The following is a 23,054-nucleotide window of genomic DNA, read 5'->3' on the forward strand; positions in this document are numbered from 1 at the left end:
CAAAGGTTTTTTTTTTTTTTTTTTATAATCAAGGGTATTCTATCATTATATACGATGATGCACAAGTTTTTTATACATACAATGGTGCATATAATTAGCTTTGGTTTTAAGATGGTTGGAACTTAGTGATTATAAGATGCCCGGAGAGGTTGTAAACAGTCTTATACATGTAGTTAAATGGCAGAGCCATAAAATTTTAGCTGAGGGACATTGATTCATCTTATTATTACAATTGATTGGGTGCATCAGGGCATTGACATGAGTCGAGTGTGGGCACCCCGTATGGCTAAGGCTGAATTCAACACATGATAAATAAATTTTTTTAAAGGATTACATAGGCTGGGGTGGGCAGTTGCCCACACCAGCCCCATGGTAGCTCCGCTACTAATGTAGTTGCATTTCAAAACATGTCTCATATGCCCCTACTATTAAATTCTTGTCGATAAATTTGTATCTTTTTAGAAGAAATTAATATGCATATGAAATATGACACTCCAAAAGTTCCTTTTTTTGAGACTTATGAAGGGAGTTGTTAAGTGATTAGTTGTCCTAATTCTTAATTCTTTTGGAAGAAGAACCAAAGGTTGATAGGGAACAAGATGAAATCTGTTAGACTAGGAGCCAAGCTCAGTGTGAAGTGAGTCGTATTGTTGTAGTAGTATTACATTGCTTCAACACTCAACCTTACAGTGTCACATCTACATACGTGTGCACCATAAAGAGAGTAAATTGTAACACCTCAAAAGTTTAATATGGTGTGACTTATAAAAGAGTTGTTAAGTGATTGATTGTCTTAATTCCTCGTCACTTTAAAAGAAAAACTGAAACACTATAGAGCATATTAGGGTCCGCCAAACCATAAGCCAAAATGTGGTGTGGGAGATCATTACAGAAAAACTGAAAGTTGCCTGCAGAGTACACAGTAAAGGAGAGAAGGACATTCTTGGTATTTTGTTAAAAAGAAATGTCCTCTATAATCTTTTTGCTTTTTTCATTTTCATTCTTGCCTTTACAAAAAGTTTTTTTCAATGTGCATTTAAGGCATTTTAGTCGTTAACCATACTGACACACAAAAATTTGTGCGAGTCCATGTTCTTCATTGTCCCTAATTTTTATAGAGCATGTTATTTGGGTCTTAGATACGCTAGCTTTACTTATTTTGCTGGAAGCAATGCAACTAAGTGAGGGCTTAACTTTTTGAGTGCAAATCAACACACACACCAAAGTGGATGTAATTCTCTTGGAGACATATGGGTAGGTGAAAATAATGATCAAGACCAGGGGCGGAGGGAGGGGGGGCCCACCTAGGCCGTGGCCCCACCCTAGCTAACTTAAAAAAAAAAATTACATAAAAAATTTGAAAATCTTTAGTTGTCTAATGTATTTTTTTTATTTTGATTTACTTTGGTCATACCCGGATAAATTTGTTGGACGTTTTGGCTCGATCGAACGACCGTTTGGCCCGCCCCTGAAAAAAATCCCGGCTCCGCCCCTGATCAAGACCACTTAATGTTAAGCAGATACAACCATACAAATAATTTGTGAATGCATACTTCCTGAAACCTGAGCCTCTAGACTTGAGAGACACCAAACCGATTATGAACAATGTTTTTGTTTTCCTAAAACGTTTACAGACAAAGAATTATAACAAAAGAAACTAAGCTATCATGTTTCCATAAAGTTGCAATCAATAATGCCATTAAAGATCTATATCTATGCATATTGCCACATATATTAGTCATAACAAGTATAGACGTTCAATATTTTTTTCTTACACATGAAATTCTCACATTACTACTGGTTTCCATTGTCGAAACGTTATGCTGGTGGAGGAAAAAATTGAATCTAGGCAAAAGAAAACAGCTTTTTGCCACTTCTTTTGCCAGAGTTTGTGTTCCATATTGCTAACGGATAAGGACTTCAAGATGTGGCACTTCTTCGTTTGTTTGCAACCTAGATAAGCTTGAGATACACATGAATGATGAATCAACATGTTAAAATGTGTGAACACACTAATTTTTAAAACCAAAGTTTTTATTGAATTGTATCATTTTAGTTTTATATTTTATCATGCGTCTTAAATTTGTTTTAGTTTTAACTTTCAATGTTAGGTTATTTTTTTTTTTTAAAGAAAAGCTATGTAATTCTTTGCAACCAACTATGGCTAAATTAATGGTCTTAGAGAGGTCGGGGGGGGGGGGGGGTGGTTATCATAACGGTAAAGATGAGAGTTGGTAGGTAATCAGTTTCTGTTTTAAATTTTTAGAGTATCAACTTTATATGCTGCAAACAAGAGAGAGGAGGAGGGGGTTGATGGAAGCATGGCGGAGGTGTGGCACCCGAACAGCATGAAGAAATACTTCTTATGCTCACCCAAAACTATCGACTAAATTATCGCGGTTTTACTATAAAGAAGACGGAAACTTGTAGAAGTGGGAATATATATAATTGGTATGAACCTATAGCGGTGCGAGCATCACCGGTATAGGTTGCCATGGTGGTATCCACCAACCATCCATGCTAGTAATTACAGCGACGAAATTATAGAAGTACACAGGTTACTATAAGTAAACACTAGGCAGTGCAGTTGGCTTAATGGATCTTATAAATCCAACTTGATGGAGAATGTCAACATTCATTAACCTAACTCGTACCATGTTGTGAATAATTAATAACATAACCAACAGAAATGAATAAAAGCCTGCAACGGAAATTCTGACACGGGAAGAAGCAATAAACACAGTTTATAATCAATGCAGCACCTAGTTGGCAGGAACATCGAACTTTCAATTCATAAATATGAGCAATCGAATTGCAAGGCGTCTTACACTTAAGTGTAAGAAGGTTAATATGTTGCCTATAATTTGGATTTGAGTGAACCTTGCAAGACCAAGGTTAGTGATTTATACTAATTAAAAATTTGTTAATTGTATATTTAATGTTTTATAAAACAATTTAACTCGGCCCTTGAATTATTTTTTATGTTAACATTTAAAAAAAATATAATTAAGAAGCTCTTACATAGAACTTGTCGTAAAGGGTAGGTACTTATCGGGATTATGGTCAAAAGAATAGGTGCCTGAAAACATTTTCTTGCTGACAAAGAGATGACAGATTTAGGCATTTAAGAAAAGTACAGGGACATAAAAGTCATTCAAATAAAAAGCAACGTTCCATTTTCTGAGTGCCTTTTCCCTCTCTCTCTCTCTCTCTCTCTCTCTCTCTTCACACTGCACTGCTGCCCATGTGTGAAGACAGCACTCTGACACCTTCCCCATCTCTCTCTCGCGAGTCCCGAGCACCATCGCTCGGACCTCTGCTCCGTTCCACACGCAGGGAGAGGAAGAGATAGCTCGGTTTAGCTGAGTTCATGGGGTGCACGCAGTCGAGGGTTGAGCAGGAGGAGGCGGTGGCGAGGTGCAAGGAACGGCGGCAGTTCATGCGGGATGCAGTTGCCCAGCGCAATGCCCTGGCGGTCGCCCACTCCCTGTACGCCATGGCTCTCAAGAACGTCGGTGCCGCTCTCAATGACTACGGCCAGGGAGAGGTCCTCGAGGTCCGCCAGCCGCTCGCCACCTCTGCCCCCGCCGACCATCTCCCGCCGCCCCCGCCCCCACCCCCGGATGAGTTCCCCGGTACCCCGTTACCGCCTCCTCCGCTGCCTCCATCGGCCCTGCGGCTTCAGAAGGCAACCAGCATGCCAAACATAGGCCTCCCCAAGCACCCTGTCCATTCTGACGGCACCATCCAAGAAGAGAAGGACGACGCTGAGGAGGGCGATGGACTGAAGACTACCTCCGGCAGCCGCGCACCGCCTGGCGCTCCCTCCGCGGTCTCCAGGGACTCTGCCCCACCACCACTTGCACCCGCTGAGAGCAGCAATTGGCAGGATCAGGGTGGCGGATGGCAAGATTTCTTCTTCACCTTCACGGATTCTATGCCTGAAATATCCATAAGCGAGCCCCCTCCTCGCACACCGGAGCCAGGGAAGAAAAAACCAGCTCCTCCGCCTTCGCCTTCGCCTTCGCCTTCACCCACGCCGCCACCTCTGCCTACGAAGCACGAGGAGAACGACGAACAGAAGCCATCACAGAAGCCGGAGAGCATTTCCGGGGAGTCGCCGGAGGAGGAGGAGGAGACTTCCGAAGCAGTCACCCCACTTCCTCCTAAAGCTGCAAAGAAGCCTAAGGAGAGTTCGCAGGTGGCAGTTGAAGGGTCGGAGGCCAAAAGGACCAGAGGCGGGAGCGGCGACCTGATGCAAATATTGCACAAGCTGGATGAGCAGTTTCTCAAGGCTTCAGAGAGCGGGCAAGCAGTTACCAAAATGCTCGAGGCCCATCGATTGCATTACCATTCCAACTTCGCGGACGATAATGGTGATTTTCGCACCACCCTTCTTATCATAGTTCATATTTAAAATCGACTTTGATTTCTAATTGGTACTTCCAGTAACAGTTACTCGCATATCTTTATCCCCTTTTTCTTTCAGATATTTTTTGAGTTGAGTGTTTATGTAGGATACTTAGCTTGTTTTTCCAACCTGATTTATTGTCTGGCTCCTGTGATTTCCAACACAATGCCATGTTCTGCATTATTTTAAATTTGCTTTGATGAGGGAATTCGTTAGATTCATCTCAAATAACATGGTGCGGTGTGGCTAATAGAGATCACTCTGGTTAACTTCATATATAGTTGGTGATACCAAATCTTGAACAGTCCGAATTGGCAGATGATGAGAGCTGATATGGTTGTCAGAAAGTAGATATACTTGTTATGGGTCTTTAGTGCTCTAGTTCCTTTGCCCATAGGGATGGCTTATGGCCATGGGCACATGGTCAGTGTCTGACTGTCTGCTATATCACAACTTACGAACAACTGGAAGTTATAGCGGAGAACTGGGGGAGCAATCAAAAGGTATCGGTGCTGTGATTACTACCAGACTGTTTGTAGGCTTATTAGATACTTTAATAGGTTAGCAAATTAAAAACCTGGCATCCAAGACCTTTTTAGGTTTAAGTAGGCTTGCTAAGTGTTAGGACCGGTCAGGGCTGTAACACTAAGTCTAGCCAATGCTCACCTATCTCAGTGCTAAGTACTGTGACTGCTGTGATGTATGGAAATTGTGGCACATAAGTTTTGTCATTACCTTCTTGTTTTCATAGTCGGCTATGCCTTTTGTTCTTTATCTGCAGAAACAATGTGCCTAAAATCATGAAAAACTACTGATTAAAGCACATTGTGCATGTTGTAGCTGAAGCATTATCCTGTCATATTGCCTCATGTGTCTAGGATGAGGGCGACCTGAACTATTGATAATCTAATTTTCCTTAGCGAATATCTGAACCTTTTCATGATTCTAAGCTTCTAATAAATATGACCATGTCAGGTAGTAATCTTATGTTCTGGTTCATTAAAAGAGGGGATGATTAAGAAAGTATTGACAAAGATACTACATGTTGTCTCAATGTGTCCAGGTGGTTCAATTGAAACCTTGTAATGCGTTTTTTACTTCTTTTACATTGCTGTGCTTTAAACAGGAGATATTGATCATTCTGCACAAGTGATGCGCCTTATCACGTGGAATCAGTCACTTAAGGAAGTGCCCAGCCCTGATGACAGAAAGGGTGCGGTTGATGCAAAGGAGACTGAAACCCTTGCAACTATACTTGATCAGTTGCTTGCTTGGGAAAAGAAACTTTATGATGAAGTAAAGGTGAACACTTGATCTCCTTAGTGTTTTGATTAGCATGGTGTGTTTCCATGCTCACTCTTTGAAATGCTGATTCCATGTACGAGTGTGTGTTTTTAATTGTTAGAACTTAAACCTTTTAGTTATTTCAAAAGAAGTTCTTCACCAATTATGCTATGATTTCAGGAAAAAATTTGAATGCCCAAGGAATGCCCTAGATGATTGAATTCTCAATGAGATTTTCAAAATGTCATTCAGATTCTAAACATTTTCTTATTTTTCAGGTAAATGTATGTTTCTCTCAATCAACTCTTTGACAGTATTTTGAGAAATAAGTTTGAGTATTATCAAGTGAGGCTTTGTTATGATGGATCAAGTAAAAGTTTGGTTTGTGTGTCTTGATCTGGACTTGTCATGGTGGACCAAATCAATGTCTGGTCACAGGTTCATGTTTATGCATTTTTTACATGGTTCAGTCAGGTTAAACTGATGGGTCAGTTAGAAAGATGGGTCAAATAATTGGTCTTATGTGCTCATCATTGTGTTGTTCAGTAGGTTTTGAACTGGATATTTTTTATGATAATATTGGTAGTCTAATTGATGGAGCTCTTTCCACTGGCCTTCCTGTGCTTGAATTCTGAAGGCTGCTTAGTCATATGCAGTTGTTGACTTATTCTTAATCTGTGTTATTTAAATTATGATGTTTCAGATTGGCGAGACTATGAAATTTGAATACCAAAGGAAAATGGCTCTGCTAAATAAGCAAAAGAAACGTGGTGTTAGTTCAGATGCACTTGAAAGAACTAAAGCTGCTGTAAGTCATTTGCATACAAGATACATTGTTGACATGCAATCCATGGATTCCACAGTCTCAGAGATTTATACTTTGCGAGATGACCAACTGCATCCAAAGCTTGTGGAGCTTGTTAACGGGTAAGTTGGAAACTATCAAGAAACGACAGATAGAAATTCTGCGTGGTGCTATTAGCATGTATTTTGCTGTTTTTGTTTTTACTGTCTTTGGATTTAATGGTATTTCTTCTTGTACTTTTCTTTTCCTTCATCTTTATTCTAAAGCTCCTTAGTTTATTGCCTACTTGTTAACTCAAGCAGTCAAGACGCTGGACCTCTGGAAGGGCTAGTTGATTAGTTTTCAGGACCCAAGAAAAAAATAAGGAAGACCCTAAAACTGTCATAGATCATAACGATAATGAAAAGAAACATATTTCTGAGATAAATTACATGAATCAATAAATAAATATGAATTGGAACTCATTCAATCACCATGGAGAAAAGCATGTCCATCCTTTGACTATTATCTGGATATTTGGGTAGATGTACTGCCCCATCTGTTGCATTTGAAGATCATTATTTTCTCACAAATAAGTGATGTTGCTGATTTTGTAGTTGATTTCCCAATAGCATTCATTGAGATCCCCTCCTTGAATCATGCCTTGAGATGTTCGTCCTATGCTAACCTGATCCAGTAATCTTCAATATCCTAAAAAGAATGTTACCGTCATTTATTTTATCCTGTATCTGCTCTTGTACCAGAAATTTTTTGTGTTTGAGGACACTGGTCAGCTGGTTGATGGCTGCTGTCAGGCACAAGTGCCTTATGTGGAAGTTATGAAAAATTAATAGTACTAACTTGCATGTAGTAAAATCATAGACAAACGTCTCATTCTTATCTTCCTTTTGGTGGCCATCTCTGCTAGTTATCTATTACTGTTGCTTTTTTATCTCTCCCGTTTCAAGGATGTGAAACCATCTTTGTTCTTTGACATGTACGACTACCATCAATGTTCTTGATTTTAGGGATATAAAACCAACACTTTTCTCCAAATCACAATATTTAACATCATAAGCAGATTCAACAAGTAATGCTGTAATGGTTTAAATTAAAATTTTATCTAAATTTTGCTTCAAGATTACTGAATGCTGTTGAATTTTTGGATGGGTTGGTTCAAAATTCTCTATCTGGAACCTTTGACACGGCCTTTGGCCTTCTAGTTAATACAATGCTGGAAATAGTGCTACTGTGCTAGATGATTGTGCCTATATTGCACATAGGTAGGCTGAATTTAGAAGCTTCTCAGTGCTGTGGTTCATAACGTTTTCTCGTGCATCAGGTTGGCTGGTATGTGGGAAAAGATGCATGCCAGTCATATGAATCAGAAGATGATTGTTGACGACCTCAAACTCCTTGATATCTCTAATCTTTGCACAGAGACAACCGAAGCACACCATAAACGCACAGAACAACTGTGCAATATCACCAATGAGTGGAGCATTAAATTCGAGAAGTTACTGCAGCATCAGAAGGAATTTATCCAAACATTGAACAGGTGGGTTCGGCTTAGCTTAATTCCCATAGAAAGTAGCTTGAAGGAGAAAGTTTCCTCGCCAACGAGGGTTGTTGATCCTCCTATTAAGGACCTTCTTAAAAATTGGAATGATGAACTTGAGCATTTGTCTCATGAGGTGACGAAGAATGCAATAATAAGTTTCTCTGCTGTTGTAAAAGCTATTTCGGGGCAGCAAGAGGAGGAGCTAAACCAGAAGCACAAGTGCGAGGATGCAAAGAGAGAGTACGACAAGAAGCTGCGCAGTTTCCAGGATTGGCTGGAGAAATACAAGCATAAAAGAGGGCCCGAAATCCTTGAGGGCTGCAACGAGAAGGATCCTGTTCTATCTGAGAAAGAATGCCAAGTTGAACTTAGCAAGCGGAAGTGGGATGAAGAGCTTGAAACATACCAGAACCTCAGCAAGCAGACAAGGGAAAAGTCGTTGGCCAGTCTGAAGACAGGCTTGCCTACCCTCTTCAATGCAATAGCTGAATTTTCCACCTTCTGCTCTGAATCATACAAGAAACTGCTTCCCCTGATCACGTCGCCCCAGCACCCAGAGAAAACTGCATGATGTTGTACTAATTTGTTGTGTAAAACTGTAAATGACTCATGCTAGCTTTCTATTTGTTTGGTTGTATATTATTTTGGTGGTTTTACAGCTGAGCGGTTTTTCTGGAACGTTTTGCTTTCCTTCGTCTCTGAGAAATCTTATGGGGTTAGGCCGAAGCTTACCAATTTCGATCAAGCAATGCATCACCTTAATATTGAACTCTTGAACACCTCCAACGTAAGGGAATTGAAATCTCGTCAATCCCCAGGAAGATTCAGTCACTTGTCCTTTTCTGTTAAATTGTCTATGCTAGTAAGAGAACCTTTCATATATATATATATATATATATAGAGAATTTGTTTGATTTGTTCTGTTAGCTGTAACTGAACTCATGGCAGTCTTGCGTGTGAGCATTAATGCAAAACTACGACTTCTAGAAGTTCAGTCATCAATACATTAGATCTACCCTTTGCGGCGGTAAGGAAACAAATTCTGGACCAAGAAAAAGAAAAAGATCTGTAACTTTTACTGATAAAACTGTAAGAACAATAATGTCATTTCAAGAAAAAGCAAAGGACGACAAACCGGGGGCGTGAAGAACTGAGGCTACATATTACGATTCTCAGCATCTTACGACTGTTCAAGACTCGTTTTATTTTGGAGCTTTGTTCAAGACTCGTTTTATTTTGGAGCTTTGTCAATTTTCAGGCCTCGCGCGACTTGACCTTGGTGCTTCTATGTCTGCTTGAACCGATATTATCACTGCTCTATGCACATATGCTCTCTTAATAACATGGATAAATTTTATGTCCAAAACGAGACAGATCGTTATGGAGGGATGAATTCCATCGGCAACGGAATTAAAATGAATAAGTCAATATGAAAAAAAAAAAAGATAACTGATTTAAAATCAGACTGATACGCATGTAAGAAATGACATCGGATACATTTTGGATTGAATTTGATTTTAAATAAACATCCAATTAGATTTTGATTTGGATTGAGATTTAGTTTTAATGAATATCCAATATACAAATATTTTGATGGATGTAAATTTAAAAGTCAGATTGTGGCTATAGTCGGATTTTGAATTTAAAACTATCTATCACTAAATTTCATTCTTACTGTTATAGCTAATTTTCTTTTTAAAGTTTTTCGGGTTTAAAAATCACCTCATGCTCTTATTCCCAATTTTTATAAATAGTGTGGATCTTATTAAAAAATGTGCAAAAGGTTGTCATTTTTTTTTTTTGGAATTATAGGAAAAAGTAGATACGAAAATGGAAAATTTCCAAACTAATATGCTATCTCCAACCATGCAACTTATTTACACATGCTTGGTTTTAATAAAAAAAGATGTTGAGAATTTAGTTGTCTCATTTCATATAAGTAAATTAGATTATTTAAGTATATACTATCTAGTTAAATGGAACTATAATTATTTATGCGAGCAAAGGCGCATGAACTGGGAATTGGGATGTGATTGTAAACCATCACAAGCATCTTGTGCGAAGGACAAAACATACTACTTCTCTGAATTGCAAATGGTGACAGTGCAACACTCTATTTGATGAGTATACCATGAATCTATCCATGTCTCGAAGCAGCTTACACTCCGAGAACAGGAAAAAAGGAGAAGGGTTTCCGCCTTCGAGCAACTTCCACTCAGTCAAAGTAGTGATTTTGGTGCTTTCTATAATTCTAGAAAATTCAATGAAACACACTCTATTTGACGAGTATACCATGAATCTATCCATGTCCCGAAGCAATTTAGACTCCAAGAACAGGAAGAAAGGAGAAGGGTTTCCGCCTTCGAGCAACTTCCACTCAGTCAAAGTAGTGATCTTGGTGCTTTCTATAATTTTAGAAAATTCTGTGAAACACACTCTATTTGATGAGTATACCATGAATCTATTCATGTCTCGAAGAAGTTTAGGATCCAAGATCAGGAGGAAAGGAGGAGGGTTTCCGCCTTCGAGCAACTTCCACTCAATCAAAGTAGTGATCTTGGTGCTTTCTATAATTTTAGAAAATTCAGTGAAACACACTCTATTTGATGAGTATACCATGAATCTATTCATGTCTCGAAGAAGTTTAGGATCCAAGATCAAGAGGAAAGGAGGAGGGTTTCCGCCTTCGAGCAACTTCCACTCAGTCAAAGTAGTGATCTTGGTGCTTTCTATAATTTTAGAAAATTTTCATCAGTGCGACAATCTTATGGTCATAATAAACATAAGACATTACTCCCAATTTTTATTCACCTATCAATTAAGCGCTCACCTTCATAATATTAAAAAACAAGCTGACATTGATGTCCTTCACTTTTTATCAAGAAAGGTGAACGCCTCTTTGCTTAAATGGACAATGTTAGAGATCAAAAGTATTCACATCTTAGTTGGCCCCGTCATATTTGTTCCCCCATTCTTAATGATGTCAAACACGGACAAGAATGGAACAGTTAATTTTGTCCTTTTCAAATGTCCACAACCTAAATAACATATTCCCTATAACATAAAGCTGTCAAGTTCTAAATGTTGCTAGATGACTAAAAATTAAAAATTAATTCTTAAAAATACCATGAAATATTGTTGTGTCATAAAATATCACTAGTACTCTTAAAACAATTGTTTTTCAGCAACATATTTTTAATTTTTTAGTACCTTGAAACATCTAGAATTTGACATATTTATAACCAGTGGCAAAGATACATGGGGTTAGTGTGGGCGGTATTTTTTAGCATATTACAACATTTAGCATTTGGCAGATTTAAAACCCCTTATAACCTATGTCGGAGATACAGGATGTGGGCGGTGAGCCGCCCATACCAGCCCATCAAAAGTTTCATTGAATAGATTTAAAACCCTTTATAACCAATGGCGGAGATACAGGACGTGGGCGGTGAGCCGCCCACACCAGCCCATCAAAAGTTTCATTGAACAAAATGGAAAATGATATTGTGATGACTTAGCCCACATCTCAAACTTGTGACTTGAGCACCATTCAGCCAAAATATCTTAGTTCTATTCCTAGTTATAGCTATTAGTGAGCATTTGACACAAGGCACCAGCAGTTTCCAATTTCATATAAGAGGTTGCCAGTTTCACTAATTACAGATGACGTTGAAATTAAAAAGTTTATGTGCTATAAAAGGGTCGTATAAATTTGATGTGTGAATGCGATTTTATGAGCCTACTATGTTTCAAAGAATATGAAGGATTTGCTTCTTTAGCTTGATTTTTATATCAGCAATCAGTGCCAATTCGATGTTGTAATTATCGTATCATTGCTGTCTCGTTATGCATTGGCTCGTATTGCCTTATTTTTAAAAATTTCAAAAATTATTTAAATGTTTCAAATTTAGAAAATAAAAACATTTAGATTTCTATTAGTCATATATTGTGTTCTCAAGAAGCAATATATGAAATAAAACTTGCTAGGTGCTGGATGTTGCTAAACAGGTAAAATTCAAAAATTTATCAATAAAAAAGAGTTAAAAAGACATTACTGATATTTACGATGCTTTTAGAAATACCACATAATGCTTTGAACAATTCATTTTAACTTTTCAGCCATGCATTGAAAAATTTGAAGTCTCAAATATATAAAATTCAATTCATGTTATACGCTTCAAATTACACATGATGATGCGTATAATTTTTCTCCAATCATATGAATACAACTCAGCCTCTTTAGAGAAGTCGACAACCTTATACATCATACTCTAAAATTATGCATAAACAACCTATACGTCATACTCTAAAATTATTCATAAAAATATGCATATACTTGCAGTGGCGGGTTTCTGCAGGCAAGGAGGGTCAAATTAAAGTTTCTAATTTTTAACAGAAGTTAAAATATTATTTTTTAAAATTTTTATAAAAGACAAATACATATTTCTAAAATTTATATATATATATATATATATATATATTAAATTTTTTTGAGATGGGCCAAAGCCCATGTGAACCCCTTTGGCTCCCCCGCAGGTTCACACCAACTTCAAAAATATTCTGTATTTTTATACAAATACCTTTAAATATTTATTTATTTATATATAAAGAATAAAAACTCTTCAAACAGTGCTCTTCAATAAAAAAAAATGCAATTAAACAACTGGCAGCCCACATTTTTGCATGCCATTTTTGAGAAAAGAGAAAAATTTCATATTCTAGTTTAATCTTACCTATAATTTAAGAAAATATTATTTTATAATTTTTTTTAATAGGTCTCACACGCAAAGGTTTGAAGTCAGTTACACCTAATCTGAAGGATTTGAAAAGTGTTACAAGAAGGTAGCGGTGGAGAATAAATTTGGAAAAAGTAAAAATTAGAGCTAATGTTTTCTTATTCTTTAGGTTATCTCAAATTCAATCACGGTCATACGGAGGCAGTCTGCACTCAAAAAATAAATATTTCCCGGAAACGATATGCTTGAACAGCCTACAAATCGGCGCCTGATTTGATGGCCGACTATGTCGTTTCTTCTTCCTCCGATGATCAATGGCACGAGTTTGAGACTTCATTTTCTCGGATGCCAAGTTGCAGTTGGGGAGAAACCGAACATTTCTCAGGGAAAATTTCCTCCTCTGAGGGAACAAGGTGTTTGACTATTGGAAGTTGGAATATCCAGAACCAATTAAGGGAAATGCCAGTAAATGGAGCAAGAAAAAGTAAAATAATCAGAATTACAGTGAGTCCTTCTTGCTTGCTTTCGGTTGCTTCCATTCCACGGGGCCTCTGCCTTTTCTTTTATAAAGAGGGGAGGAGGGCCACCTGCTGGTCAGAACTCCCCAGATTTCAAACCTAACGTTCTCCCTATTCTTCTATGTGTTTTGATTGTTCCCCACAAGCCCATCTCTCTGTGTCTCTCTCTCTCTGTCTCTCTCTCTCCTGGCTAGCGAAATTCTGTCACAGAGCCGGAAAGATTTATTTTTGGATTGGGTTGATTTAGCGCAGTGCTGCACTAAGGTTTTCCTTCTCTTTATCTTTGTTTTTGTTTCCTCCCACCTTTGGTACTCATAATCATGGTATAGCTGAATCATGGCTGGTCGCCATGGATGCTCCTTTATCATTGTTTGGCGCGGAGCAGAGTAACATCGGACGCTCCTTTCTTTCTACCCTGAACTTGTTTCTTTTTCTTTTTTTAGGGAGGCACATAAATTTTGTGATGGCGAGAAGCAGCAACAAGAATATTCAGGCCAAGCTGGTGAGTAAGTTTGTTCTTGACGGCTTTTTATCATCGTGATCAGGCTTCGGTTTCAAGCTCTCTGTCTCTCTATTTCCCCGTTCATATTTACTTGCAAAATTCGGCCGCCTAATGCTTAGAAAAGTGGGATAATCTGGGATATAGCAATATGCGTTCAATTCATAACGTTCTAATTTATCTAATGCACGAGACGACTTCGCTCTTGTTTAAAGGGTGATTGTATATTGAATTATGTTTTCTCTTCCAGCTACTGTGAGAGCTACCTTACAAAAAAAAAAAAAAGGAACATACGGAGATCATGTGGGGAGACTAAATGAGTAGAGACTATCTTGTGGTGGTGTCTTGAGTCTTTTGAGATCCCATAATTTTCAGAAACCGTGTGACTCCATATGGATCAATGAATTGTTTATCATGCATGTTATCCTTTCCGTTTTATAAGAGGATTGGAGAACATGATGGATGTGCTCCTTATTCTCAGCCGCTGTTCAGAAAATGGAATAAGCAGTTCTGCCACCAGTTATTCATATCACGTTACTGTTACCTTAAATGACAAAAAAAAGATGATCGAAACGTGGTATGTTTACTTGTTTTTTAGTTTTCAAGTTGTTGTGGTTGATGATCCGATGTATCACCGTCCATCTTTCATTCTACATGTAAAACTCTACCAAGTTTTTCCGGAAATTATGCTTGGTTGATGTCTGTGGCTGTGAATACAATTAAGAACCATTGTTTATTGTAAAAGGATTGTCAACCTTCAGATTTCTTGTGATTTTCTCCTCCTGTTGTAAAATTATGTCTTTTCTGATCTGTTGCTGACTCGCTATGGTGTAAACATTGCTCTTTTTCTATTCCCATGTTCCGGCTATCCATTGTTCTCTTGATATTTTGGAAGGCGGTTTAGTAATCACCAAGTTGATGGGTTGATGCATTCAGAAACAAGGGTTAAACAGGAGTTATTTTTAATGTCTTTCAGGTCCTTCTAGGTGACATGGGAACTGGGAAAACAAGTTTGGTGCTTAGATTTGTCAAGGGGCAGTTTTTTGATTATCAGGTACTAATTAATAATGCCAGGTTGCTCTAAGGTTGCAAATATTTCATAAGATAAATGACAATTGATTTAAAGTAACATTCAGGAATCAACAATTGGAGCAGCTTTCTTCTCTCAAATACTCTCTCTAAATGAAGCCACTGTCAAGTTTGATATATGGGATACAGCTGGTCAAGAAAGATACCATAGCTTAGCACCGATGTATTATCGAGGTGCAGCTGCAGCTGTTGTTGTCTATGATATTACAAGCGTGGTAAGTTCATACTGATAATTCATGCATGCGCTTGGGTGGTTTGAACTTCTCATGGATTACATGTTTATGCCAATTTACCTTTCCAATTACAAAGTCATTTATATCAGACATTTTGCTAAGTGTGAAGTTCTATTAGAAATTTAGAATCAGGAGCTATCAAACATGCTCTTGTTTAAGTCATTTGTTTTTCAAAGTGAATGAAAATTTGAAAGTTATGCAGTTAATAAGAAAGAAACTTAGTCTTGAGTTGAGATGAAAACATCAAATTGTTATGTATCTCTGTGGTCAACGCAGAAGGATGTTTATTTGTTTGCTTTGTTGAATCAGTTAGGTCAATGGAAAATTCATAATGGTCGCATTTGTGCATGTAGTATATTTTTGAGCACGATAATCTTATTCTAGTGATATTTGAAGAAACACATATCCTTTTCAACAGGTTCATTATTCACAACATTGGCTAGGTGTTTTTGTGTATGCATGATTAAATATAGGCTGTCTACAAATAAATTCATGTGTGGCTAGAAAAAAATGGATGGGTAGAAGTACATGAATGAAGGTAAACTATTTTCACTTTCTTGAGTGAAGTTAAGGTGGAATGAGGAATTATATGACTAGGATCAATCTGACAAAGCCATGACAAAACATGAAAGCAAGGAAACAACAATAGCAATAATGTCAACAGCAACAAAAACAAGAATAACAGTAACTACTCACCTAGATACGATATGTCTGGTCTGCCCCTTGTATCCACCTACTACTGTAATACTTTGTCTAGGAAGGCTTTTAGTTCTGCCATTAACGATGCTCCTAGATAGTCATAAATCATGCTGATTTCTCACGAAAACAAGAACTAACAGTAACTATGCCCTTGCATCCACCTACTACTGTAATATATCCTTATTGTGGTTGACCCAGTTACCTTATCATAACTCTTGCACGATCTCCCTGCATCAGCAGTCAGGGAAGGCTTTTAGTGCTGCCACTAATATGTTCTTAGATAGTCACAAATCATGCTGATTTCTCTGAGCTCATTGTTCAATATGCATCCATTTTTAAATGAGTTAGTATATTAGAAACTGGAATGCATCTTTTGGTTAGAAAATTTATGAATGTGGCGTAAGGTCATTTTACCATGTAAAACTATGCATAATTTTTCTGTATTATACTGGTTATACTTATACTTTTCGATCTGTCATTCTATTGGCTTTGGATCATCTTATTTCTTCTTTTCGTGGCTGCTTCACGTTCAAAACAAATAATATTAGGGAAAGGTTTGACTTCAACTTTTTATTCTTGAAGGACTCATTTGTTCGTGCTAAAAAATGGGTTCAAGAATTGCAGAGACAAGGTATGCATGCAATCTTCATTTTTCAAAAAGAATCCACTTACATTTACTTTTTAGGTTAATCTATGTGGCCATCTGCTATCATCATAATATATATATATATATATGTTTATGATGGCAGTTGGTTTACAGTCCTACCACTGTCAGAAGACGAGTTGCTTCATTTAAATAATTGATGGCATTTCATGGTATTGGCAGTTGGTATACAGCCATCTGAATCTTTGAGACTGTGAAATCTTTTTGAAATAAGTAACTGAATATCAAACACAAAGTTGACTTAATAATCAAGCTAGTATGCCAAAATTTGAAATTTACCAAACAAAAATCTCATTTTCTTGTAAATGGGACCGTTTTAAGTGCATTTCTTTTCATGATCATTGCAATGAAGCAGTGTCTATTTGTAAATCATCACGGGCAAGAGTCTTCGTGCAGTGCAAATAGCTGAAGTTTGTTGGTCTTGAAGGAAAAAAAAAATCATACTGAAGTTTGTTGGTTTTCAAGGAAAATTTCATACTTTCTCCTTTTTTGTGCTCTTTTTTATCTCCTTTTCATAGTCCATCAGGCATGGCCATGTATTCTGGCACAATGAAGAGGTCAAGAGGGATTTTCGTAACAAAATGTTCCCATATTTGAGCACAATGTATGAATCCTAACAATTTGGAGCTGGTTGCCTTTTCCACATTGTATCTACATGAAATGCTTTGGTTGTGGTTGGTTCTTGCTTCATCATGAAACTGCACATTTGCTTAGGCTTTCAGAAGTTGGTTGTTTAATTGTTAATCTATTATAAATCAGTGGTCATCCCTGTTTCAGTAGAGTAACTGATTTTAGTGGCTGAAGCGTATCATTAGTATCATGTGTTGCAAATGCATAGTGGGTGCAGGCTTGTCTTTTCTTCTAATGAGGCATAGTGGGTGCAGGCTTGTGTCTTAGAAATTTACCCCCATGGTTTGTAAATTTGTAGGTAACCCCAATCTGGTTATGATGTTAGTGGCAAATAAAGCAGACCTGGAAACCAAAAGAAAGGTGCCTAGTGAGGTAAGTATACCAACTATAGACCAAACAAAATGCCACTTTACTTATTACCAACTATGCCTGTGATAGCAAAGTTCAGTTCTGATTGCCAGTTCTTTACTTTTTTTCAATTACAGGGTCATTGAATTTCTGTTTTCTCTTTCCTCAGAAAAACATATGCATAGAAAATAGTCGATGTGAATGGAAAAAATGCATATAGTATGACTTTAATTGAATGCTGTGGTGGACGGGCGTATGGCTGAGGAAAAATCTCATGCCCCTTGACCTGTGTGACATTATCACTTTACCAGCCGGCATTCTGTTCACCTACGGTTCTTTGAAATAGTTTTCTTCTTGTTAGAGCCAAGCTTTAAGACATGCAAACACTTGGTGGAAATTCAATGAAATGAACAGAACTCAGAAGGTCTCTTACGTACAAACGTAAAATGCATGAATTACATGAATTTGTCGCAATAGCATCACGAGTTATCAGTGTCAACATGAGCACATTGTGCTGCACCTGCTTTTTATGATTTTGTGAGCATATGCCAAATATCCAATCATAACGCATGCCTGTGAGGATATTGACAGCTAATGCTGATGCCATTGGTCTCTTCTTCTCCTTAATAATATTTTGGTACTTTAAACGGATAGGTCCTTGATTTAGTGCGTGTTATCAGTCTTACGTAGCGGTGCCTTGTCAACCGTTGCAGGATGGTGAAGCATATGCGCAAGAAAATGGAATGTTTTTCATTGAAACTTCTGCAAAGACTGCACAGAACGTAAATGAGCTATTTTATGAGATTGGTAAATGTCACCATCCCTTTTTTCTTTGTTTCAAAATCTTGCTTCGTGCCAGTCATCTATCGTTTTTATTTGTACTGGATTCGGGCTGGGTAGGACTAGCGTTGCTTTGATGGATCATGTTGACGCCATTGCTTGCACCATGCTTGTTCACAGCAAAGCGCCTGGCGAAGGCTTCTCCTGTGAAACCTGGTGGAATGAAGTTGCACAATCAACCACAAGAAGGGAGGAGACGACTGTTCTGCTGCTCTGCATGATTTATCGACTTTCATGTAACTTTTTGGCATCCTTCTGTCGAATGACACATGAAAGTGGCATAGCTTCCACAATTATTCCTCATTCGGGGCCAGGTCTGTGGGCATTGTTGGCCGGTAGTCCTTTGTGATGGATGGGTCATGGGATGCATTTGGCTCCTTGATGGGCGGTCACTTTGATATCTTGTACATATCTGCTTGTCCTTCATTCATATCATATGCTATTTATTTTCAAATAGGCTTATATTGATTGAAAAGCTGATCACTTTCTTTGCTAGTTTTCGACTTGAGACAGTGACATTTTGGGGGACTTGGATTGAAGGAGAAGTTTCTCCTCTTCATATGTCCCTGAAACAAAGCTTCTAAAATATTTCAATCTTTGTTTGGGTTCATAAGTATGAAACTGAATTCCATTTCCAATTTTTTGTATTATTGAACAAATGGAGATAATCCAGTTCCAATTCAGGCAACGAGAGAGAGAGAGAGAGAGAGAGAGAGAGAGAGAGAGAGAGAGAACAGTTCTCGTACTTGAAGGGGGTGGAATTTTATATGAAAGTAATAAGTTAAGAACTATAAACAGCGTGTGTTCATTATTAGCTTTGTCATATCTGAAAGTTAATGTCTGCGGAATACTGAAAATATGGTTAAGAAATGCTCAATATTTATTTTATCCAGCTTAGACACAAGACCTTACTGAACTCTATCACAGGGCGAGTCTGAATGCAAAGTCTCAGGTGTGAGATTTGATTCAGGGTTTCGACTTCAACATCCTTCACAGTTCTTTTTACCACTTGCTCTCTACGAATGGACCTTAAGGGTCCACCTGAGAGTAACAAACTGAACAAACTCTTTCTTTCATGAATTTGCTTCAAAGATTGAGATATATTTATAAACCACTGTAACATAATGTTTTTAAATTGAGATATATTTATAAAAACACTGTAACATAATGTTTTTAGAATGTGATCCAATCTTCGAGGCAAAATTTTAAACAGTTTTTACTGTTCCCACGGCCAAAAGGCTCCTAATCCCCTAATGGTTTGATAGTGTTCATGTCAGACAACTTTAGAAAAATATTAAGAAAAATTCTATTTTTCAACCATATCTTTTGCCTATAATTTCAAATTTTTTTGTGTGATTTTCTTAGTAAAAGTTTACTTTGTATAAAAACCGTCGGCCTAACGTGAAAGTCTTTAACTTGAGAAATCAAAACTACTGGTTAAATTTTTTCTCAACATTATCTTCCATCACCAAATTACATTATTATTATTATTTTAGCCAACTTTTTTCCGCTTCAGGTTGAAGAAAGTGTACTACCGAGTCTAGACAATTATTTGACAGTCTTTATGAAAATTGTGGCCTTTATTAAAGAAATTGCAATTGATGGTACTCTTTTTCCAAAATTATAAGGCAGACCTGAAAAAAGAAAATTACCTACAAGCACGATGTCTAGTGGGTTGAACAGGCCCTGTTCTTGGGTACCCAAGAACTGCCGTTAGACAAATAGTTCTTTAGCAATAGTGTGAAATGAAATTTGAGTTTTGATTTCATTGTTGGATGGATCATTTCTTTCAGTTAATCTTTTAGACCAGGCGCCCAAATTGAAGGCTGCAAAAAGAGCCGTGTAACACGCGCTCTGTTGGTGTCTGACCTCCGAAAGATATGGTGGCCAAGATGAATGCTGTTGGTAATCCTTTCAGTGATATGATTGTGTTCTCGATCGTTGTCTTGGTAACACTAACAGTCTAAAAAAAAAAAAAATCAAATCCTTTACAAAGAACTAACAAAATTACGAAAAGATGAATGTTGGTGGTATCTCACAATTCTCTTGAAATTGTTACACTGTGATGCTTATTTTTAGCGTCCACTATGTCAGGAAGGCAACTTCCTGTATTTCGGGGATCATGATGGGCATACAACTTACTGCTTTTAGTTGTCCAGTCAATTGCTCAAGTGCAGTGTAAATTTCTTCACTCTGTTTGTGTGATTTATCGGATGTAAAGAAGGTATGAACCGTTTCACCAAGTTCTATCCAACTGCAACCAGGGAACTTCTTCACTTGGTTTTCTTTCATGGAAGATCGAATTTGAGCAGCATCATGCCATCGACCTGCCTCTGCATATATGTTAGACAGGAGCACATGGTACCCAGAATTCTCGGGCCACAGCTCCACTAGATGTTTAGCTGCAACTTCTGCCAGTTCAAGATTCCTGTGAATTCTACAAGCACCAAGCAATGCGCCCCAAATACAGTCGTCAGGTTCCATTGGCATGCTTTTGACCAGCTGAAATGCCTGATCAAGCCAACCTGCACGGCCTAAAGCATCGACCATGCAGCCATAGTGCTCTCTATCTGGACGAATGCCGTAAACGCTGGTCATGGTGTTGAAGTAGAAAAGACTCCTCTCCACTAAACCAGCACGACTACATGCAGATAAAACTGCAACGAAGGTGACTCTGTTTGGTTTCCATCCGTCGTTCAGCATCTGTTCAAAGAGCAATATTGCGCTCTCTGGCTGGCTGCTAACACTGTAAGACGAAATTAGTGTGTTCCATGTCACATGATCCTTCACCGGCATTCCATCAAAGAGCCGCCGCGCATCGTCTAGGCATCCACATTTTGCATACATGTCAATGAGAGCATTTCCAACAATATGGTCTTCACAGAATCCTCTTCTGACAATGGATCCATGAATTGCAGCCCCTTGTTGAAGTGCTGCAAATTGTCCACAAATGTGAAGGACAGAGCTAGACGTGTACTCGTCCGGCCAAATCCGCTCGGAGTGCATGCAGTGGAAAAGCTTCAGAGCTTGATCAAAATCTCTACCGCGTACACTGCTCGATACCATCGTGTTCCATGAAACAACATCCTTCTCATGCATCTGGGCAAACACTCTATTTGACATTCCGAAATCTCCTCTTTTTGAGTAGGTGGCTATAAGAGCATTATTAATTGAAACATCCATCTCCAATCCAAACCTATATGCATAGGCATGGATCTCTCTCCCTGCTCTGTGGCTGCAGTAAGGAAGAAGCAAAGTAATAGAAATTTTGTTTGGTTTTTTTCCTTCCTGCAGCATCCTCCTGAAGATGCCAAACGCATCAAGCCTTTGGCCCGTATCAACGTAACCAGCTACCATTTTATCCCATAGCTCAGGACCTCTAACATGGCTTCTTTCAAAAATCCTAGACGCATATTCCATATGCTTGTTCTCTGCGTACATGGCAACAAGCACAGAGCAAATTGTCGGGTCTGAATCCATCCCCATTCGGATTACAAAAGCATGGATCTCCTTCCCGTGAACCACCATCGAAGACGACATAATCACCGGACCAAGACTATTGATCGTGGCCAGACTAGGCCTCATTGATGTGCGCTGCATCAATCTTAGAAACTCGAACGCCATAACTCCATTACCATTGCGAACCGAACCAGCAATCAGAGAATTCCACGTAGTCACAGACGGAACTTCACCGTCATCCTCCATCCGCATAATTAAACACAACGCTTCATTCCAATCACCATCTTGACCATAGCCAGCAACCATCGAGTTCCAGGTCACGATATTTCTCTCAGGCATTCGATCGAACAATTTCCTCGCGTCGCCCAGCCGCCCGAATTTCCCATACATACCCAGCAAAGAGCTCGAGACAAACACGTCCGACGCAAACCCACTTTTCAGAACCAACCCATGAATCCCTCTACCAAAACCGACGCAGCCAAGAGCAGTACACGCCTTCAGAACAAATGGGTACGTGAAATTATTGGGTGTCTGGCCAACGACGAGCATTTCTTCACAGAGCTGCACTACGTCGCCATAGCGGCCGCCGTCGCAGTACCCACGAACCATCACGTTCCAGAAGAAAAGATTAGGCTGGGGTTCGCCGCCGAAGATGAACTCAGCGTCACGCATCTCTCCGCAACACGCGTACATGTGGAGGAGTTGGCTGGAGAGGAAGGAGTCATCGGAGAGGCCGAGTCTGAAAACTCTGCCATGAATCTGCCGTCCGGAATCGATGGAAAGCGAGCTAGCGGACTTCTGCAGCAGGCGGGCGATGGACTGTACCTCGCTTCTGAAACCTTTCTCATTTTTCTCCTTCTGCTGTTCCACCCATCGGCTGCGGATGGATGGAACAGAGAAGGAGCTTAGGCATCCGACTGCTATCACCATCCTCGCTCGCACCAAAGTTGGCTGCTGTTCCGAGTTGCAGTTACAACGTTTACAATCTTTTTGGAGAACAATAAAAGACTAGATCTGTGCCCCTGGCAAATAGAACCACCTAGTCTTAAACCTCCTTGGCTAACACTTAAAGTAGTGCTTGATGTCTTCAAAATGCACTGTAGCTAAGGGAAGACGATTCAAAATTTTAAGTTGCAATCTTATCAATAAGTTGGAGACCAACGTAAGATCTTGGTAACAAAATCTGATGTTCCAGTTCCACTAGTATTCCTCCCACCTTCTTTATTAGTAAGACCAAAAACGATTGAACAAGAAAATGAGTTGGGCTTTGAAACTCTTATGAACAACATCATTGGATGA

The 23,054-nt window shown here is 38.6% G+C and overlaps 3 protein-coding genes across 4 annotated transcripts; 2 read left to right on the forward strand and 1 right to left on the reverse strand.

Annotated features, from left to right (window-relative positions):
* The first annotated feature begins 3,228 nt into the window (after window positions 1-3,228).
* On the forward strand, window positions 3,229-8,698 carry LOC116252134 (protein ALTERED PHOSPHATE STARVATION RESPONSE 1-like). Its single transcript, XM_031626214.2, has 4 exons — window positions 3,229-4,376; window positions 5,538-5,713; window positions 6,399-6,622; window positions 7,822-8,698. Exons 1-4 carry the CDS (start codon window positions 3,371-3,373, stop codon window positions 8,609-8,611), a joined length of 2,196 nt encoding a protein of 731 aa, XP_031482074.1. The 5' UTR covers window positions 3,229-3,370; the 3' UTR covers window positions 8,612-8,698.
* A 4,641-nt stretch (window positions 8,699-13,339) lies between these two features.
* LOC116252949 (ras-related protein RHN1-like) lies at window positions 13,340-18,758 on the forward strand. Of its 2 annotated transcripts, none has more exons than XM_031627598.2 (8): window positions 13,340-13,558; window positions 13,738-13,800; window positions 14,770-14,847; window positions 14,930-15,097; window positions 16,397-16,445; window positions 17,407-17,480; window positions 18,170-18,263; window positions 18,417-18,758. In XM_031627598.2, the coding sequence occupies exons 3-8, from the start codon at window positions 14,785-14,787 to the stop codon at window positions 18,515-18,517; spliced, it is 549 nt and encodes a 182-aa protein (XP_031483458.1). In that variant the 5' UTR covers window positions 13,340-13,558; window positions 13,738-13,800; window positions 14,770-14,784; the 3' UTR covers window positions 18,518-18,758. The 2 variants fall into 2 exon arrangements, with proteins under 2 accessions (XP_031483458.1, XP_031483457.1); XM_031627597.2 differs by having other exon boundaries at window positions 13,347-13,558; window positions 13,738-13,796.
* A 1,534-nt stretch (window positions 18,759-20,292) lies between these two features.
* Window positions 20,293-22,815, reverse strand: LOC116252385 (pentatricopeptide repeat-containing protein At5g27110-like). Its single transcript, XM_031626599.2, has one exon. It carries the CDS (start codon window positions 22,683-22,685, stop codon window positions 20,382-20,384), a length of 2,304 nt encoding a protein of 767 aa, XP_031482459.1. The 5' UTR covers window positions 22,686-22,815; the 3' UTR covers window positions 20,293-20,381.
* Between the last annotated feature and the right edge of the window lie 239 nt (window positions 22,816-23,054).

This window comes from Nymphaea colorata, chromosome 4 (genome assembly GCF_008831285.2).
Source record: "Nymphaea colorata isolate Beijing-Zhang1983 chromosome 4, ASM883128v2, whole genome shotgun sequence".
In the NCBI taxonomy this organism is placed as follows: domain Eukaryota; kingdom Viridiplantae; phylum Streptophyta; class Magnoliopsida; order Nymphaeales; family Nymphaeaceae; genus Nymphaea; species Nymphaea colorata.

Excerpts from the sequence above, each read along its gene's own strand:
- LOC116252134 (XM_031626214.2), top strand. The coding sequence starts at position 3,371 with ATGGGGTGCACGCAGTCGAGGGTTGAGCAGGAGGAGGCGGTGGCGAGG. Across the intron at positions 4,377-5,537 it reads CAACTTCGCGGACGATAATG|GAGATATTGATCATTCTGCA; the intron begins GTGATTTTCGCA and ends TGCTTTAAACAG. Across the intron at positions 5,714-6,398 it reads AACTTTATGATGAAGTAAAG|ATTGGCGAGACTATGAAATT; the intron begins GTGAACACTTGA and ends ATGATGTTTCAG.
- LOC116252949 (XM_031627597.2), top strand. The coding sequence starts at position 13,758 with ATGGCGAGAAGCAGCAACAAGAATATTCAGGCCAAGCTG. Across the intron at positions 15,098-16,396 it reads TCTATGATATTACAAGCGTG|GACTCATTTGTTCGTGCTAA; the intron begins GTAAGTTCATAC and ends TTATTCTTGAAG. Across the intron at positions 17,481-18,169 it reads AAAGAAAGGTGCCTAGTGAG|GATGGTGAAGCATATGCGCA; the intron begins GTAAGTATACCA and ends CAACCGTTGCAG.
- LOC116252385 (XM_031626599.2), bottom strand. The coding sequence starts at position 22,685 with ATGGTGATAGCAGTCGGATGCCTAAGCTCCTTCTCTGTTCCATCCATC.